This window comes from Pan paniscus, chromosome 10, assembly GCF_029289425.2.
Source record: "Pan paniscus chromosome 10, NHGRI_mPanPan1-v2.0_pri, whole genome shotgun sequence".
NCBI lineage: Eukaryota > Metazoa > Chordata > Mammalia > Primates > Hominidae > Pan > Pan paniscus.
In genome coordinates, this window is record NC_073259.2 from 38,608,467 (window position 1) to 38,628,432 (window position 19,966).

Genomic DNA, 19,966 nt, shown 5'->3' on the forward strand with positions numbered 1-19,966 from the left:
TTGGGACAGTAAGAGGAAGCTAGTTCCACCCTCTACCCAAAAGGTACCTGTCCCTCAGGGAAACCACCTTTGAACCTTCCACTCCCACCCCCGACACTGGAGCTAGTAGCTCTCTGAAACACACCACAGAGAAACGGAGGCTTGTGTTTTATTCAACGCTTGTCAGCCTCCCTCCTTCCCCCTGCGGGTGAGGTAGGAGGGATAGGGTTGGGGGAGGGAACAGGGGCTAGGAAGGGGCAGACTGCAGCTGCCCTTTGTAGACATATTCCAGTGCAGTGGCAATGGTGCGCATGTCCAGCTCGATGCTCCGAGCCCAGTTCTCCACATCCCCAATTTCCTGGGAAGGGGGAGAGGAGGTGGGAGCCCAGGAATCAGAATGGGTAGAGTATGGCTTCCAGTCTGGGGAATACGTTTTATTCATCTCCTGGAAAAGGCTTTACTTGGACCCACCAACTGCTTTTCTTTCTTTTGCTACGTTTTCTGACACTGGGGCTATAGATGGGGTTTCTGGGACCACCCTACTTCCTCCTTAACCTAAACCTGAGGTAACCTGACTGGAGGCAGCCAATGGGGGCCCAGGATTGGGGTGGTGAGGTAGGGAGTATGGCCCACCTTGAGTGCCTGGTTGAAGTTCTCCACCATTCCGATCCACTGGCCTGTTTGCTTGGCAAATTGGGCAGCCTGGACCTGTAGGGTCTTCACCTCATGGTCCAGCTTTCTCTGGTTCATGTAGGCCTGGGCCACACTGGGGGGTTGGAGGAGGGAGGAGATCAGCTCACCCAGCTAGTTGGGGGTGGTCTCCGGGACTAATATTCCATTGCAGCAGTGGGAGTTCAGCCAAGAATCAGGGCTCATAATTTTGGCCATTTTTGGATGTGATGCAAATGACTACCAGTACATGCAAATAAACCCAGCTCCTTCCTTTCACTCCCAGGATTCCCAGGAGAGCCAAGCTCGGAGCTGACTAGAAACATACCAGCTCCAAACCCCAAAAAGGAGTTCCTGCAGCTGAGTGGGGGAAGGGAGGGAAAACCTGGGGTGATATCCCTGAGGAAAAAGCTGGGAGGGAAAAAGGGGCATGGAAAAACTGGGAAAATCCAGCAGGAGGAACACATCTGGCAGTGATTGGAAGCCTAGGGATCTATGCAAGAAGTTGGAGAGGGAAATTGGGCCCCTCCCTGAAGCCGGGTTAGGATGGGAGCACAAACCCCCTCCCCAGGAACCCTGGGTCAAAAGAGGGTATCCCAGGGGTTTCTTCTCGGCTCTCAGTTGCTCTCCCAAGCCTTCGCTTTCGCCCACACAGATCAAGGAACACACACACACACACACACACACACACACACACACACACACACATGCTCTCCCTCCCTTCTGCCTTAGGCACTAGTTTTTCTTTTCAATCAAGGTATGGGCTGTGGTTACCATTACTACCATGGGGTTGGTGTCCCCAACCTTCTGCCAGGGTTTTTTGCCCTCCCCAACCCCTACAATAATTGTTCTCCTTTATTGGCTGTTGAATTTTTCACTTCCCACCCCAAAGCTCTAGTCAGCCAGGAGATTCCACATCCGGTGCCCCCACCCACTGGAATGTGTGGGGGCTGGAGCAGGGAAGGGGTTGGTGGGGGCTGAGGGAGTGGGCAGGACACCTGACAGGGGCCAAGATAGACTGAGCCTTTGTTTTCCTTTCCAGGGAATGAGAGGAGCCGTGGGCAGCAACACAAAACCCTTTCTAATCTGGCTTTGGCTTAGCTGCCCTCTAAGCTGAAAGTGGGGTGGCATCTAGCAAAGGAAAAGAAGAGGGAAAGGCCTGGGCCAATCTCACAAATGATGGGCACAGCAGAGCCCAGGAGGTGCCAATGTGGGAGGGAGGAAATGGGAGGGCAGACCCTGTTCCTTCTTTTTGGGAGACAGCTGGGTCACTGTCAAGGGTCGGGTAGGAACTGAAACAGACTCCCCTGAGAATTCCTGAACTTCTGGTTTTCCCCATTGACCACCTGCTTCTATATTCACACTGAGTAAAGAGAGCTGCCTGGAGAGAAGGGAGATCAGAGGCCCCAGCCACAACTTTCTTTCTCTCAACCTTCCCCCAAGATGAGTAACAAAGATGACCCCAGCCCCTGCATGGCTCACTTGGATGACTCAGTCTCTGGATTCACACCGAGCTGTTCTACTTGACCTGGGGTGGAAGGTACCATACTGCCTTTCTTCCAATAGGCAGACTAGCAAATCATCATCTCTGCACGCTTCTGGGTCACTTAGGGTCAAGAGACAATGTTCTTTGCTTTTTCCCAAGTCTTTGGCTGTTACTGGCATTCTCATTTAGGGCTGGGGCAGGGTGTGGTCCCTGGAGACCCAGTAGGAAGGTAAGAGACAGCCTGGCTCTGCCATAGCTCCTGGAACAGGTTCTATTCTCACCACCACCAGCTGTGCCATCTCTTTCCTGCCAGCTGCTCCCCAGGCTTGCCAGAGGGTGGGAGGCAGAGGAGAGGGTGGTAAGCTGTAATGAAGGAGGGTGCTCTCCCTCCTGCTGAAGTGACAGCTGGACTTGGAAGGGTGAAGGGAGGTGGGCAGATAGCATCAAGTTGTAAATGCCAGGGAAGTTAACGTGGGGAAGGGGAAATCTGGCTGCTTCTCTAACCACGGCAGCTGTTCCTCCCTTGCCCAGTGCTAGGACTCAGAGTTGACTCAAGTTGCTCTACAAAGAGCTGGGAGGGGCGGGGTAGGATAGGGGAATTAGTGGAACATCCCACCCCTTCAACAGCTATTTGAGGGCCAGACTGGCCAGTGCCTAAACTTGGGCGGGGTGGGGAAGGAGGAAACTGATGTTGATAAGAGGTCCATACCCCACATTGAGGTGATCCACCAAAGCTTCTGTCAGGCAGGTCGCTGCAGTGATAGCCTCTCGCCTCCTCTTTTCTGGGGAGAGGGGGACAAGGAATTGGAGGGGAGACTTGGTTTTTTGAGGGGTAGTGTTAAAGGTTCCCTACCCATCCATTACTATTCTGCTAGTTGCCGAAATTTCTTAACTAATCTCTGAATGCCGGAGCTGAAAAGGACCTTGCAAAACATAGCGCAACCTCTTTCATTTTAGAGATGAGGAAACTGGTACCCTGGGAGGGAAATGGACTCACTCAGGGACGCCAGGAAGTCAGCGGCAGCGCCCAGGACTCCTGACTCCCAGGCACTCTTTCTCCACTACTTGGCCGCAGAATCGGTAACTCCGAGATTTCCAGCCCGGACTCAGGAAACAAGTGCCCCACCTCCGTTCCGGTGGTTTCAGGCCTCCAAGAAGCCCATCTCTGGGGGGTTCCCCACACCCTCCTCCCTCCAGAGTCGCTCCTTCCCGCCGCCAGGACGAGAGGCTCCCAGGGCCAATAGGCAGGGCGCTCCGGGGCAGGGGCGGGGCTAAGGTGCGGCAGGTCGGGGATTGGGGGCGTTGCCGAGGGGACCGGAGTATTGCCCAAGGGACCGGAGCCAGTTGGCAAGGGAAAGGAGTTTTAAAAAAAGCCTCTCTGAAATTCCCTCTCCCCCATGCCCGTTGCCCGCTAGCTGGCGTCCTTCCCTGGATATGGGTAGTTACTCGAGATCCAGGCTCCGGGCTGAAGCTAGGCCGCGGCCGAAGAGAAAACGGCCGACAGGATATTTGGCTCACCCTGCAGCTCCTTGCGTTCATTCTGCTTGGCCTGGTGTTCTTTTAGGAGGCGGGACAGCATGGTCACGTCGGGCTGGGGGCTGGGTACGCCGGGCCCCCTCCGGCTCCGGAAGCTGGAACTCTCACCTCGGCTCCCCGGGGCCATGTCACGTGACCGCTGTGTCACGTGAGGTTGGGAACCGCCCTCTTGAGACGTTGGGTGAAGATCTTGGCGGGGAAGAGAGGTAGAGGGTTGCGGAGGGCAGGTGAAGTGTTCTTTATTGGGAGCTTAGTTTTTGGTGAGTGTTGGAAGAAGTATTTTCTAATACTTATATTGCCAAGCCAGTTTTTAACATTTCCTGTGGATCTCAGGCTTCGAGGGCTGGTGGTGTCAGGCCGTCTATCACCGTTTAATTGAGGGAGCAGAAGCTCCCTGGCATCATTTAAATTATTCTCCTTCCCTCTCCTCACCTCCTGGCAGTGCTAGCTGGTTCTCAGTTGATTCCCAGTTCCTTCCCTCAAGGAGAGAATGCTTTCCTGTCTCTCCCAACCCTCTTTCTTCTCACTACCCCACTGAAGTCTCTCAGCTCTGGGTGATCATTGTAGAGAAGCATTTTAGGCACTTCAGACAGCCTCCTAGGGAGCTTGGCTAACTTGGCGGGCTGTGTGAATGTAGAATTTCATCTCTGTCCTTTTGTGGTCAGGAATGCGAACCCATTTCAGTGTTAGCAGAAGCGTAAGTGCTGTGCCAAAGTAAAAAGTAATTTATATAAGGCCTCTGTGAACTAAAAAGAAATGCTTCCGGGATTAACTCCAGCGAGAACAATTATAAACATCATGAGCATATTCTTGCTACTGGTACAATCTCTCTCGGTGCACCTTGCACTAACATGTTGGGTGACTTTGGGCAAGTTGCTCACCATTCTAGGTTCTAGTTTTCTCTTTAGTAAAACTAGGAGAAGGGATTGGATTAAATCGGTGGTTCTCAACCCTGGCTAAGCATTAGAATCTAAACATTAGAATCACAGAAATCACAAGGCTTATAAAAATGCCGTGATTAGCCGGGTGCAGTGGCTCACGCCCGTAATCCCAGCACTTTGGGAGGCCGAGGCGGGCGGATCACGAGGTCAGGAGTTCGAGACCAGGCTGACCAACATGGTGAAACCTTGTATCTACTAAAAATACAAAATTTAGCCAGGCGTAGTGGCGCAAGCCTGTAATCCCAGCTACTCAGGAGCCTGAGGCAGGAGAATCGCTTGAACCTGGGAGGCAGAGGTTGCAGTGAGCAGAGATCACGCCACTGAACTCCAGCCTGGGCGACAGAGTGGGACTCTGTCTCAAAAAAAAAAAAAAAAAAAAGCCTTGATTCCAGACTAATTAAATAGAATCTAAGGAGTGAAGACCAAACATCACTATATATATGTATGTATATATACGTATATATGTGTATATATGTATGTATACGTATATATGTGTATATATGTATTATACGTATATATGTGTATATATATATGTATATATAAAATTATTATTATTTTTGAGACAGAGTCTCGCTCTGTCGCCTAGGCTGGAGTGCAGTGGCGTGATCTCAGCTGACTGCAACCTCCACCTCCCAGGTTCAAGCGATTCTCCTGCCTCAGCCTCCTGAGTAGCTGGGATTACAGGCATGTGCCACCACACCTGACTAATTTTTGTATTTTTAGTAGAGATGGCATTTTACCGTGTTGGTTAGACTGGTCTTGAACTCCTGACCTCAGGTAATCTGCCCGCCTCGGCCTCCCAAAGTGCTGGGATTACAGGTGTAAGCCACCGTGCCTGGCCTTATCAGTATATTTTAAAAGCTGTTCTGGTGATTCTAATGTGTATCCAGGGTTGAAACTCACTGGGCTACACCATATCTAAAACTATTTCCAGCTTTGGCATTCTCTCATTTTGTGATTCATTGGCATAGTTGAAGTTGATGTCATTATATTTACTTGCAGGGGGAGGAGAAATGGGTGCTGATTGCGTTAGAAGAAAACATTCTTGAATTTTCTGAGTAAGATTTGAGAATTACTGATCAATGATTCATTCAACTATTTGCAGAATAGCATCCCAAATCCTGGGAGATGTGCAACTGTCAAAGGATTAGTGAGGAGAAGCACATGAAATGCTTAAGTGGCAGCATAAAGCAAAACATTTTAAGTGCCAAAATAAAAATTCTAATAAAAACGTTAGATACTGTGTGTATGTGTCTAAATTATATGTGTACTGTATCTTCTTTCTAAACATTTCTTAGTACTCATCATAGTCAAGCACTTTACATGTATGTATTCATTTAATCCCTAGAACAGTTCTGTGAAATATTATTACGAGTATCCCAAATTTGCAGATGAAGAATCTGAGGTACAAGGCAGTTAAGTAATAGAGTTCATTAGTGGTAGAGCTAGGATACAAATCCAGGCTATCTGACTCCAGAGCCTGAGTCTTACTGCTGTATACTGCATAAAACCACAGTTGAGACCCCAGGAGGGTAGACCCAGAGCACTTTTCTGGGAATCTCTCTGTCTCTAATCATTATGCCCCTCTAGCTTGCTGGGCATGAGCTGTAGAGAATCCTGGCAGGGGAGGAGTGTTTGGGAAGAGGCTCTGCTCCAGAGAAGGGCTAATCAATAGAAGTGGGAAGAGTGAGAGCATCACAGAGCAGCCTGGCTCTGTCCTCCCCACTCTCTGGCTCCAGCTTCCAACTGCAGTGAGCAAGCAAAATAGAGGCAGATTGGAAATGCCTGGTGCCTCACCTCCAGAGCTGTGGGGCCTGGAAGAGAAGGACATGGGTTGGAAGTGTCAAGATAATGGTGACATGGGATAAGTGAAACAGAGGGTGAGGGCTAATGGGGGTTAGTGTTGGGGGGGTCTCAAAAGTGAGTCTAAATGTTAAGATTAGGCCGACTCAGGGAGAGTGTCAGGCCCATCCTGTATTACCCTCACCCTTCTTGGCACAACTGCCTGACATTTTCACAATCGGTGTAGAGACTGCCAGGATTCTGCAGACATTAGCCTCTCCCTCCTCTCCCACACACTGGCTGTTCCTTTGCCCTAGAGCTGAGCAGAGGACATGGGGTATCTGTATCTAGTGTCCCCATCTGATCTCTCTAGGGTTATCCTCCATCTGTTCTTTTTCTGGGCCTTTATTGTTCACTGTCTAACCTTAGTTTCTGCTGCAGTTGAAGCTCAGCTTCACTTGTCCTTGGTAGAGATGGACACAAGTCGCATACATATCTATCTGGAGAATGACTCTTGAAATTTGAAGTCTCTTTCTGCTCACCTCTCCTTACAATTTCCTACTCAGATTATTTTCCCTTGGACTGAATGAATGCAACTCCACACTCCTTTCTTCACTCTTTTCCCTCTTCTTTTGAGGTCTCTTTCGGAGTTAGCTTTAATTAGCAAGCTCCAAACTGACTGGCTGGGCCAAACAGGGCTGGAAGCTGCTGAGTTGTTAGGGGTTGGATGAGGGCTGAGGGAGGACACAGAGTGAGTAGACAAGGCTTCACATACTGGGAAATCTGGCTGGGCTTCAAGAGAGGGGGTTGGTGGTGGTGTGGCTAAGTTCCAAATGTTGGCCTGAAGCCAGTGCTCAAAGAAAGGGGGCCCTCAAGACAGTCCAAATGGCTCCCTTTGGTAAGTGACCTCCCAGTCCTTCTCAAGTGTTAAGGGTTTCTTTTGGATCGTCAAAGACCGGAGCGGTCAAGCTGTTTCCCCACTGAATTCCCTCAATCACATTTATATTCTTTTCCTCCCAGCCACTCCCATGGTTCAAGCTTTGACTACAACCAGAATTCAGAGGCAGGCAGAAGGATTCCAGTGCTGGAGAGGTGAGTGAAGTAAAAAAGTTCTCACGGTGTGCGTGTTGGGACGGAAAAGCCTGACCCTGGGACATAAGCTCCAAGGCTCTGTTGCCAGATGAGGTGGAGGGAGAAGTTAGCCCTGAAGTGTGTGTTCTGGAAGTGTTTGCTTGTAAGCTAGAGACAACAGTTGCAAAAAGTGTGATTTGAGGGAGCTGAAAAATACTGATCTCAAAGGGGGGAAGAAGATGTTGAAAAGGGAAGGAGCTGGAGAAAGCCTCAGCTTCCACTCATACAAAAGCTAAAGGGCTAAAATCTTGGCTGGATCTGGACATTTCTCAACGTCTAAAATTTTGGAAATTTTTATAAAGATTATTAATCTTTCATTTTTAAATTTAATTTATTTAAAAATTTCAGTTTCTCAGTCATACTAGCCACATTTCTTTTTCTTTTTCTTTTTTTTTGAGACAGAGTCTCACTCTGTTGCCCAGGCTGAAGTACAGTGTATTAATCTATTCCATGGAGTGGAGTGGATAATCTATTCCATGGATTATCATTTTACTTTGTTAGTGGTATCCTTAGAAGCACAAAATTTTTAATTTTTTTTTTTTTTTTTTGAGGCAGAGTCTCACTGTGTCCCCCAGGCTGGAGTACAGTGGTGCTATCTCTGCTCACTGCAGGCTCCGCCTTCTGGGTTCAAGCGATTCTTGTGCCTCAGCCTCCTGAGTAGCTGGGATTACAGGTGTGTACCACCACGCCCAGCTGATTTTTGTATTTTTAGTAGAGATGGGTTTTTGTCATATTGGCCAGGCTGGTCTCAAACTCCTGACCTCAAGTGATCCACCTCCCTCCCTCCCAAAGTGCTGGGATTACCATGTCTGGCTTGGAAATTATTTTGAAATAATTATAGATCAGAGGAAGTTGTAAAAATAGCACATGAAGTCTTGTGTACCTTTCACTCAGTTTCCCCTAATGGTGACATCTTATGTAACTGTAGCATAAAATCAAAACCAAAAAGTTGATATTGGTACAGTATTGTTAACTGGCCTGCAGACCTCACTCAGTTTTCACCATTTTTTACATGCATTTATTTTTTTGTTTGTAGTTCTGTGCAGTTTTATATCATGTATAGATTTGGATAATCACCACCACAATCAAGATACAAAACCCATCACCACAAAGGAACCCCCTTGTGCTATTCCTTTATGTTTGTGCCCACCCCCCTCCATCCTTGTCCCCTGGCAGCCAGTAATCTGGTCTTCATTTCTATAGTTTTGTCATTTTGAGAATGGTATGCGAGTGGAATAATACAGTTTCAGCATTTTTTGTTTGGAGACAGGGTCTCACTCTATCACCCAGGCTGGAGTGCAGTGGCAAGATCATGGCTCACTGCAGCCTTCACCTCCTGGGCTCAAGTGACGCTCCCGCCTAGCCTCCTGAGTAGCTGGGACCACAGATTTGGCTAACTTTTGTATTTTTTGTAGAGATGGGGGTCTCCCTATGTTGCCCAGGCTGGTCTCCAACTCCTGGGCTGAAGTGATCCTCCTGCCTTGGCCTCTCAAAGTGCTGGGATTGCAGGCATGAGCCACTGTGCCCAGCTCAGCATTAATTTTTAATTTAACTAATTCCTAAGCTCTTGACTGAAATACAAGAAGTTCTCTAACAGTTTATTTATTTTAATATTGAGCTTACCCCATTCTCTGGATCCTTCTAGTTTCTTTTTTTTTTCTTTTTTTCTGACGTGGAGTCTCTGTCACCCAGGCTGGAGTGCAGTGGTGCCATCTCAGCTCACTGCAACCGGTTTAAGTGATTCTTGTGCCTCAGTCTCTGGAGTAGCTGGGATTACAGGTACCCGCCACCACACCCGGCTAATTTTTGTATTTTTAGTAGAGACAGGGTTTCACCGTGTTGGTCCGGCTGGTCTTGAACTTCTGATCTCAGGTGATCTGCCTGCTTCGGCCTCCCAAAGTGCTGGGATTATAGGCGTGAGCCACCGCGCCCGGCCCCCTCTAGTTTCTTAATTTCCCTCTTCACCTACGATATTATCTTCCACTCCAACATTCTGGTCTCATTTCTCCTTGAGAGAAATCTACATGTCTAAATTTACTAGGCTGGTCTAGCGCGCTCTTGTGTGTTCCCCTCCCTCCTTTGCCCCTCTATTTATAGCCAGGCTAATTTTGGGTGAACTCTCTCTCTCTTCTTTCCTGATCTTTCCTCCTGTGGTGGTGAGGTGACTTCTCAAATATTTGGAGAGAGGAGGTCAGAAGCAGATTCTTGGCATCTGATTTCAGCCCTGGATCACAGAAGCCAGTGGAGTGGGAATGGAGACAGGCAGAAGCTGCAGGTGCCAATAGGAGGCAGCTTGGGCTCTAAAGGCATTTTGAGCTGGGTCGGGGGTGGGGGAACCTGGGCAGGGAGTCAGTAGTCCCAGTTCTGTCCTAATTTTGCAATTCTGCATTCCCATGTCAGCTCTTCTGTACTGTCAGGGGCTCTGAGATATTAAAAAGGATGGGGAGGGCATGGTGAAAGTAGAATCCTGGTGCCAGCCCTGCTGACAGCATATGTATTTCCTTATAGTACCTGTTTAGAGATGTGTTAGTGCTCTGGAGGGGATAGCCACAGGTGTAGTATTGGAAAACAGAGGGCCAGACTTCCAAATGTCTGTTAACTTATCCAAGGCAAAGACTGTCCCAGGGCAGCAGAGTAAGAACCCACTTTTTTTTTGTTTTCAAAGAAGTATAATCCTGAACAATGAAGTAGGAAAGACAAAGAGAACACAGGAAGAGGAAGGAGGTAGGACACTTATTGGAACTTTTAAGAAAGGGAAGGAGAAGAAAGAATCGTAAGAATATGATAGCGTTTGAAGGGCAGAGACAACACTAGAAACATTGAGAAATACTCTGAGAAAGATTCCAAGTGTGGCAGAGACAAGAATGATGACAAAATAGAATTTGGGATGAGACAAAATCAGATAGTGAGAGAGAGAAGGGAAGATGGACAGATGTATATTCACAAGACCAACACCAGTAAGCAAGGGGAGTAGGAAGGGGAAGTGGGAGCATTCGAGGTTCCCATTATGCCAAATTATTTCCTGTCTCTCCTTCTGGCCCCATTTCTGTATCGGAGTTATAAATAGCAGAGAGTTGGAAAGTGTCCCCCCACCCCCTTGCCTCTGTCCCAGCCTGAGGGAAAGGGAGAGGAAGAGGGACAGGCCAATGGGTCCCTGTGGAGATCCCATCTCAGCCCCACCCAGGTCCTGCTGAGCCAGCCCAGGACTCTGCCCCCTCCCATCCCCTTTCATGGATAGGAAATGTGCAGTCCTGGGAAGGGTCTGGTACCTGGGGACACCCTTTACATCCCTCTGCCTCTTGGGTCCAGTCTCTTTCATCTTTGCCTTCTTTGACACCCACTCCCCTCCCCACTGCTTAATTTCCTCTTCCTGTAATCATCCCCAGTCGTTTTCTTTTCTCCCTTCATTCCATCCCTTGTCAATTAATCTCTTGCCCTTCTTTCTTCCTCTCTATTCCTTTCCTTTTTCCATTTCTCCATTTGCTCCCCGTATCTCCCGAGTTTCTCTCTCTCTTCTTGCCTCTTTTTCTCTGTTCCCTTGAATCCTGACGATGTGGCCAGCACTGCTGTGGTCATTGCCGGGCTGGGGGCGGGGGATGGGATAGGATGGGGGAGGGCAGCGGTCTGATCCCAACAGCAGAAAGAGTGCTCTATGTGACCATGGGGGAACAGGGAGCACTAAGATGCCACGCTGCACCCAGGCCCAGGACGGCTCCCCTTTCATTTCCTCTCTATCTGCACATCTCTCTTCCCAGGTTGTCTTTTAGCGTCTTCCCAACTTCTCATCTCTTACCCTCCTTCCTCTGTTTCAGCCCCTCTCTTTCTATCTGTACTTCTCTCCCTCCGCATTCCAAGGCGCCGCCTCCACCACTCCCGGGGTGGGGATGGGGTGCGGGGAGAAGGGGAGGAGAGCGCCGCGCAGGGGCGGAGCCGGAGACGGTGCTGGGCTTGGGGGGCGTGGTGGTGGGGGGTCAGCAAGGCTAGTTTCCACCCCAGCCACCAGCCTGGGCATCCCCTTGGAGACGGGCTTGGGTCTCCACCTGCCGCGGGAGCGAGGGGCGGGGCCGGAGGCGGGGCCTGGGTGGCGTCCCCGGGAGAGGAGGCGGGAGCCGGAGTGGACGCCGGAGCTGCGGCTGCTGTAGTTGTCCTAGCCGGTGCTGGGGCGGCGGGGTGGCGGAGCGGAGCGGCGGGCGGGAGGGAGGGCTGGCGGGGCGAACGACTGGGAGACGTCTGAAAGACCAACGAGACTTCGGAGACCAGAGACGCGCCTGGAGGGACCTGGGGCTTGGGGCGTGCGAGAGTTCCCTTGCATTCGCTGGGAGCGCGCGCAGGGATCGTCCCATGGCCGGGGCTCGGAGCCGCGACCCTTGGGGGGCCTCCGGGATTTGCTACCTTTTTGGCTCCCTGCTCGTCGAACTGCTCTTCTCACGGGCTGTCGCCTTCAATCTGGACGTGATGGGTGCCTTGCGCAAGGAGGGCGAGCCAGGCAGCCTCTTCGGCTTCTCTGTGGCCCTGCACCGGCAGTTGCAGCCCCGACCCCAGAGCTGGTGAGTCACCGCACCCGCCCAGAGTCGCCATGCCCGAGCCACAGATCGTCCCCCTCCCCACTCTGTGGGCCACCTCATTTCTGTTTTCTAGCCCCACCAAGACCTAGACTGCCCACAGACATCCCACAACCCAACCTGGAGCCTTGCCTCATCTGGCTTGCGTCTGAAGCTGCACTTCCCGGCCCTGAGACCCAGTATTTTGCTTTAGGGATGAGTTGGAAAGCAAGGTTCTTGTCTTGGCAGCGAACCATCTCCTTCTTCTGGGCCTTTCCCCCAACTTGCATCCTTGATCCAGCCCCAGGGCCTCTGGCTCCCCTGCTTCTTCCAAGGGCTGAATTCCCCAAGGGAGGGAGACTGTCTGTCTCTGCTTAGAATGGGAGGAGATGGAAAGGACATAGAAGTTGAGGGTGCCATGAGAGGGATGCATGCAGGGCAGACTCCAGAAATAACTTCCTGCTAGAGCATTGCCATGGATGGAATGAGGGCAGCAGGGCACTGGAAGGCCAGGAGAGAGCTTCCACTTCTGTGGCTTAAGACCACGGGAAGATTGGGAGAGGATCTGCAGGTCTGCCAACCTGCAGTAGGTGGCTTGGTGATAGAGAGTGGCAGCAAACTGAACCCTCAAAGTACTAGTAGCAGTAGTAGTAGCCGCAGCAGCTGTAGCAGTGAGAGAGATCCAGGAAGGATGCTGGCCAGGCTGCTCCCCTTCCTCCTCCTTAGCAAATTTCCAACTCCAGGAATCTCAGCAGCTGGGAAAGGCCAGGAGGAGTAAGGGGTGGAGGACAATTCTAATTCTTTCTAATCAGTTCAGGACCCATGGGAGATGGATATACTTTTGTGAGGGGCCTGTGACTGGTCATGTTGCCTGTATCCTTGGCTCTTGCTACATGTCTGATTGTAAAAAGGGAGGCCAGAGGTGAAGAAAGCTTCTCACCTGCTCCTGCTAGGGGGCTTTTCTCTCTTCAACCAGTGCCTAAGCCACATTAAGTATCCATTACTGGGATCAATGCTGTCCACTGGGACTGTCTTCTGCCTCTGCTATCGGTCTGGGGGCAGGGGGCAGGGACAAGAGCTCATTTCTCCTCACTTGCTTGGGGAGTGGGGGCCTAGCTCTAATCTTTCTTCTTCCATTATCCCTATCATCTGGTAGCAGGGTTGGTGGTCCCCAAAACTTTGGGAGAGATAGAAAGCAACGGACTTCATCTCCTCTTCTCTTTACCATCTGCTTCCTCATTCACCTTTGCTCCCTCCCTCCCTTCCTCCCTCCTTCTCCATCTGTCAGAGTTCGAGGACTGGAGGCCTTTTTAGGACATGCTGAACTCTCTAAGCTATTTCCAGGCAAATTCTAGGTTATTTTTAATAGCTTGGTCTCTTGTCATTTCCCCCTCCTCTCTGAAGGTGGCCCCTGATTCCGTCTCCCAGAGCCAAGCTGGGGCCTTTCCCAGAGGGCCTGACTGCCTCACCCTGCTTTTGCTCCAGCAGGGGGTGCTCTGCTGCTGGGGGGCGGGGGGTATGTGAGAGGCCAGGCACCCGCTCAGTCCCTAGCTTTTGAGTTGTAGGTGGCCTGCCTTAGCACTCACTGATGAAAAAAACTTCTTGCCTGTTTTGATGTCTTTTAGTCTAGCTCTGGGATGAGACTTCAAGGTCTAACCTTTGCTGTGTGGTTCCAGCCTCATTTACTTCCCTCAACTGTAAAATGGATATAAACATAGTATTACTACATAGGGTTGTTGTGCAGATTAAGAGTTCTTAATATATATAAAATGCTTAGAATAGTGCATAGCCCGCAGTGAGTGCTGTGAAGTGTTAGTAGTATTGCTATTCTTGTATTGTGATTCACAGAGTGCCTTACAGAGATTCTGGATCCAAAGGCTTGGCTAGAGGGCCTCCCTGGCTGAGCCAGCCTTCCAGGCCAAGCTTCCTCCCCAGAGGGCCACCCAGATTGAGAGGGGCCAAAGAGGGGCTGGACTTGGGCTGGGGCCCTGGAGTGTGTGGAGAATCGAGAAGTGCAGTGGTCATGGGCTACTCCTTTGTCTTCACTTAGCTGAGCTCCCAGGGGGTCCCTCTGACCCCCAGCTGCCAACACTTTTTTTTTTTTTTTTTGCTTTTCTCTCTGCAGTGGCTACACTGTGGCTGTCCAGAAGCCTGGGGTGGTTAGGGCGTATGGCATGAAGCCAGGAAGGAGTGTGTGTGGCTGGACCAGAGGTGGAGGGACTAGAGAGGATGCTGCTGGGTGCTCTTGTTCCACTAAGGATCGATTGGTCTCTTCTCCACCAAGAGCGGACTGGGCATATCTATGCACTCAGCTTCTTTCTTCCACATGGGCCCCTCCCCTCCTCCCTACTTTTGGCCTCCGGAGGAGATGTGAACATAGAACAAGGATAACTTATCTGGGTGCTTAGCTATGCACTGACCAGCTGTGACACTGGGTATCTCTATGAGTCCACAAAATGTGTGTGTTCAGTAAACACATTCTGACACTCCCTATGGGGCAAGCACAAAGATGAAAAGACAGCCCCGACCCTCAGAGAGATGGCCACTTCTATGTTTGGAGGCTGGGGGTACTGCTGACTTGCCTGAAGGTTGCCATTTATTTGTGCAGGGCTGTATCACCCCGTTTCCTTTTCTGCCCAGGGTACCCTCATCTCCCCACTCTCTCCTTCCCTTTCTGGGGTGGTCTCAGTGTTCTAGAGACAGGTCAGTCACTGGGTGGAGTGACAAAGTGTTGGAGTTAGGCCCATGTGGATTTGAATTCCAGCATCACTGCTTAATGTCTTTGAGTGAGTTTCCTCATCTGAAAGACAAGAAAAGAATGCTTATCTCATAGGATTGTTCTGATGATTAAATGACATAATGCATGTGACTTGCCTATCCTGGTGCTTGGCACATATGTGGACAGTGATGAATGTTAGTTTCTTATATCCCTGGTGTCTAGCCTCGGATCTGACGTCATAGTAGGTGCTGAATAAATATGATTTCCTTGTCTCACCAGCGCCTGACACAGGGCTTGGCATACAATAGACTCTCAATAAGTAGTTGAATGCCAAATGTGTCTTCTCTTCTCTACTACTCCCTATACCCCTTCTCTGTCTTGACACTGGCTCTGACAAGGGATGGCAGCTGCTAAGAGATGAGGAGGAGTTGTGGGAAGGAAGAATGGTTCTCTGCCCTCCCCCTCCACCCCATCAGACCTGGCACAGTGCCCCACAGATGCCTGTCTGTAATACTGCCTAACATGGTTTTGGGCCTTGCCCCCCAGGAAGGGAGATGGAGGAGAAGAGTGTGGGAGAGAGGCGTTGAGGTTTGTCCCGCTGCCACTTCTGAGTCTCTCCTTCTGCAAAGAGAGGACCCATGGAGCCAGCTGGGTGTCAGTCATCTTACCTCACCCCCGCCTTCACTCTGGCTTGGGGGTTCAGCCCCAGGGGACCCAGGCAGCCTCCATTCCCAGCACTGTGCTCCCCTGGGGAAGACGGCTTGGCTGTGATCATGGAAAATTGTCCTGCCAAGAAAGTTGTAGCTGGGAAAGAGGCTGAGGGGGAGGCAGGAGAGAAGACTGGGTGGGGGTGGAAGGGAAGGAGAAATCATGGACATGGGGAGAAGGAAGGATGGGGAAGGGGATTCAGGATGTCGGGAAGAGAATGGGGTAGCATTGGAGGCAGAAGGAGAAACTTATCCCTACCTCCATGCCAGCCAGAGTGACTGATCGAATCCTGGGCTGGCACAGCTTCTGGGAGGTGGGGTCTTTGCTGGGTCCCTGATGAGGGGGCAGTGGGTCCGTATCTAGCCTCTTGCCTGGCCTCTGAAGCTGGTCCCTGAGCCACACTCTGATGCCAGTCTGGAGCCCTGTTACTTTTGCTCCCAGCATTCTTGGCATTTCTGGCTGGGTTTCAACTGGACTGGGTTGGGGAGCAGGGCAGAGCTTGGGGATGGGGCCAAGGAGGGGATAGGGAAGGCCTACTCAGAAACAGGTGCTGGGAACAGGCAGTTCTTTCAAACCAGCACTGTTGGCCTGGCTGCTTGGGTTGGCGTGTGTGTGTGTGTGTGTGTGTGTGTGTGTGTGTGTATCTACTGTGTATGTTGATCCCTTATCCAGATAGTATGTACATGCAACGTGATGACTGCATGACCAAGCATATTAATTTGTCCTTGCCAGGGTTTGAGAAAACTGACATTTTCCCCTTCTCTTTAGTCCTTGAACACTCTCTTTAGTACTGAGGGGTTGGGCCTGGGCAGCTCTAAGGAGATTGGGTCATTCTGACCTCTAACTCCTGTCCCTGTCCCTGCCCCTGCCCCTGCCCCATCTTGCAGGCTGCTGGTGGGTGCTCCCCAGGCCATGGCTCTTCCTGGGCAGCAGGCGAATCGCACTGGAGGCCTCTTCGCTTGCCCGTTGAGCCTGGAGGAGACTGACTGCTACAGAGTGGACATCGACCAGGGAGGTGTGGCCCTGCATGAACAGAGTGGGGGAAGCGTGTGAGCGGGGAGGAGAGGACTTGGGCTCCTCTTCCCTCCCCTAATTCCCAGTGTCCTGCCTCTAGCTGATATGCAAAAGGAAAGCAAGGAGAACCAGTGGTTGGGAGTCAGTGTTCGGAGCCAGGGGCCTGGGGGCAAGATCGTTGTGAGTATTGCTTCTCATGACTGAATGCACGGATGGGGTGTGTGTGTGTGTGTGTTTATGGTGTGTGCATATGCATAGGTGTGCTTAGAGAACACAAGTTAGGAATATGGTATGATTCCAAGTACATCAGGGAGATATAAAAAGGTGTGAGACATGGTCCTTGTCCTTATAAATGTAAAAACGTCTGTCCATTCATTCATCCATCCATTTGTCAAACTCTTACTGAGAACCTTTTAAGCATCAGGCGTTGTGCTAGTTACTACAGGGGAAGGCTGGGCTTGGTGGCTCATGCCTGTAATCCCAGCACTTTCGGAGGCCGAGGCAGGTGGATCACCTGAGGTCAGGAGTTCGAGACCAGCCTGACCAACATGGCGAAACCCTGTCTCTCCTAAAAATACAAAAAAATTAGCCGGGCGTGGCTGGGTGCGGTGGCTCACACTTGTAATCCCAGCACTTTGGGAGGCCGAGGTGGGCGGATCACGAGGTAAGGAGATCGAGACCATGGTGAAACCCCGTCTCTACTAAAAACACAAAAAATTAGCCGGGCGTGGTGGCGGGCGCCTGTAGTCCCAGCTACTCGGAGAGGCTGAGGCAGGAGAATGGCGTGAACCGGGGAGGCGGAGCTTGCAGTGAGCTGAGATCGCGCCACTGCGCTCCAGCCTGGGTGACAGAGCGAGACTCCGTCTCAAAAAAAAAAAAAAAAAAAAAAAAAATTAGCTGGGTGTGGTGGCAGGCGCCTGTAATCCCAGGTACTCGGGAGGCTGAGGCAGGAGAATCACTTGAACCTGGGTGGAGGAGGTTGCAGTGAGCTGAGATCGCACCATTGTACTCTAGCCTGGGAGACAAGAGCAAAATTCCATCTCAAAACCAACCAAACAAACAAACGAAAAAACCAGGGCTCTCTGTTTCTCTCTCTCTCTCTATCTTTCAGTAACACACATAGATACACAATTACCAATACAGATCACTGTGGGGCAGAATCTGGTTCATGTTAAGTGAGTGGTCTAGTCTCCAGTCTATAAAAGTCCAAAGGAGGAGTAGAGAGAAGACTTCTGCAGAGGGGGTGATTTGAGCCAGGCTTTAATAATAGGTAATACCTAGCCTGTGCAACATAGTGGGACCTCATCTTTATAAAAAATAAAAACAAATTAGCCAGTCATGGTGGTGCATGCCTGTAGTCCCAGCTACACAGGAGGCTGAGGTGGGAGGATCACTTGAGCCCTGGAGGTCGAGGCTGCAGTGAGCCATAATTGTGCCACTGCACTCCAGCCTGGGTGACAGAGTGAGACCTTGCTTCAAAAAAAAAAAAAAAAGTAATACTTGGAGAGTGAAGCGGACAGGAAGTTCTTTGCAGATGAGATGGTGACACTTACAAAGGTCCAGGGACAGGGCCAAGCTTGGCATTTTGGAGGACTGTGACATGATCAGGGAGACACACATCCTATGTGGTGGCTTAATTGTGTCTTTTGGCTCCAGGCAGAATGTGGAACAAGGAGATCTCCATTTGAGGGCAAGGAAGTGGGTGCAGACAGGTTGCTGGGTTATGCATGGACCTGTGTAACACTGGCAGGGTAATGGTGCTTGAGTGGTGCCGGCATAGGGGTGTGTGTGTATGTGTGCATGTGCGTGTGCATGTGAGCACACATGTATCAGTATCTGCCAAATCTCTGCATATGGGCAGCATGCCTCAAGCAGGTCCCTGGCCCACAGAGTGAAATGATCCCCATCCCTTCCTCCCCCAGACCTGTGCACACCGATATGAGGCAAGGCAGCGAGTGGACCAGATCCTGGAGACACGGGATATGATTGGTCGCTGCTTTGTGCTCAGCCAGGACCTGGCCATCCGGGATGAGTTGGATGGTGGGGAATGGAAGTTCTGTGAGGGACGCCCCCAAGGCCATGAACAATTTGGGTTCTGCCAGCAGGGCACAGCTGCCGCCTTCTCCCCTGATAGCCACTACCTCCTCTTTGGGGCCCCAGGAACCTATAATTGGAAGGGTGAGTCACTCCTCGGGAAGGGGAGAAGGGGACCAAAACCTCCTCTTACCTCAGAGACAGGGTTGGGGATGGCACATGGCCAAGCATGACCACATGTGCACTGCTGTATGGCCCCAGGGCACTGCCATGCCTTCCACCCCATTGAGCTAGTGCACACGTGAATGGGGGGTGCCTCCTTTCCCTCGCACGGCCAAGTGTTCCTCAACATGCTGGCATGGGCCCCAAGTGCACGCTGGGCCTGCAGCTGGGGCCTGCATGCTCCAACACACTAGCCCACACCTCATCACTGCCATTCCCGTCTCCGCACGCTGCTGCTGGCTGAGCTGACACTCGGTGAGTGTGATGCCACATCTGGGGGACCCCAGGAAGCCTGGGTTGGGGACAGGGTGGGGAGAGGGCTAGAAAGAAGAGGCGGGGCTTCCCTGTGTGCCTGTCTAACTCAGTGTCCGGCCTGAGGGGTGTTCCTTGCGCCCTGCCCTGGGCACTAACAGGTCTGTCCTTGCAGGCACCGCCAGGGTGGAGCTCTGTGCACAGGGCTCAGCGGACCTGGCACACCTGGACGACGGTCCCTACGAGGCGGGGGGAGAGAAGGAGCAGGACCCCCGCCTCATCCCGGTCCCTGCCAACAGCTACTTTGGTAGGGACCTCTCCCCGGCCCAGAACTGCTCTAACCCTCTGCTCCTCTCTCTTGTCCTCCCTCTCCATGCTCCCATCCTTCTGTCTCTGTTTCTGTCTCTCACCTTGTCTCTCTCTGTCTTTCTGTCTCTGGCTGTGATCTCTCTGGTCTCTTTTTCTCTCTCTACCTCTTCTTCTTCCACCATTTTGTGACCTTTCTGTGGCTCTGTCTCCCTACTCTGTGGCCCCTCCTCTGGATGTCCCCTCCCTGGTGTCTCACCCCACCCCCCACAGGGTTGCTTTTTGTGACCAACATTGATAGCTCAGACCCCGACCAGCTGGTGTATAAAACTTTGGACCCTGCTGACCGGCTCCCAGGACCAGCCGGAGACTTGGCCCTCAATAGCTACTTAGGTTTGTAAGCTCCCACCTCCTGGACTCTAGGGGCATGGCCCAGCCTCCCCTCCTTCCCCAGGGAACTCGACCTTTGGTGCCTTATAATCTCCTCCTCCCCCAACACACACCCAGGGAGACATACATTGGGCCCAAATTGCAGAGAAGAGCTGGGTCCAGTGATCAGGCCTAAGAAGAGGAGGCCCCCAGGGTGGTGGCCTCTGGGGCTGTGAGCCAGGGGTCTCCATGGAGGAAGATTCAGGTGGAATGAGAG

At 51.4% G+C, this 19,966-nt stretch overlaps 2 protein-coding genes across 7 annotated transcripts in view; one reads left to right on the forward strand and one right to left on the reverse strand.

The window, feature by feature from the left end:
* Positions 1-132: 132 nt before the first annotated feature.
* On the reverse strand, positions 133-3,822 carry BLOC1S1 (biogenesis of lysosomal organelles complex 1 subunit 1). Its single transcript, XM_003807546.6, has 4 exons — positions 3,653-3,822; positions 2,844-2,916; positions 613-745; positions 133-337 (listed from the first exon to the last, which is right to left on the reverse strand). Exons 1-4 carry the CDS (start codon positions 3,795-3,797, stop codon positions 227-229), a joined length of 462 nt encoding a protein of 153 aa, XP_003807594.1. The 5' UTR covers positions 3,798-3,822; the 3' UTR covers positions 133-226.
* ITGA7 (integrin subunit alpha 7) overlaps positions 3,804-19,966 on the forward strand; it is a 31,205-nt gene continuing 15,042 nt past the window's right edge. Inside the window, exons 1-6 of one of the 6 annotated variants that reach the window (XM_055095561.2) lie at positions 3,804-3,876; positions 7,414-7,485; positions 16,380-16,507; positions 16,607-16,686; positions 18,429-18,684; positions 19,594-19,713. In XM_055095561.2, coding sequence (XP_054951536.1) covers positions 16,405-16,507; positions 16,607-16,686; positions 18,429-18,684; positions 19,594-19,713 — 559 coding nt within the window. In that variant the 5' untranslated portion in view covers positions 3,804-3,876; positions 7,414-7,485; positions 16,380-16,404. Of the gene's footprint in view, positions 3,877-7,264; positions 7,292-7,413; positions 7,486-8,952; positions 12,072-16,379; positions 16,508-16,606; positions 16,687-18,166; positions 18,205-18,428; positions 18,685-18,800; positions 19,018-19,189; positions 19,714-19,966 lie in introns of those variants that run through there. The other 5 variants (XM_008959703.5, XM_063593038.1, XM_003807539.6 and 2 more) reach the window with 5 other exon arrangements.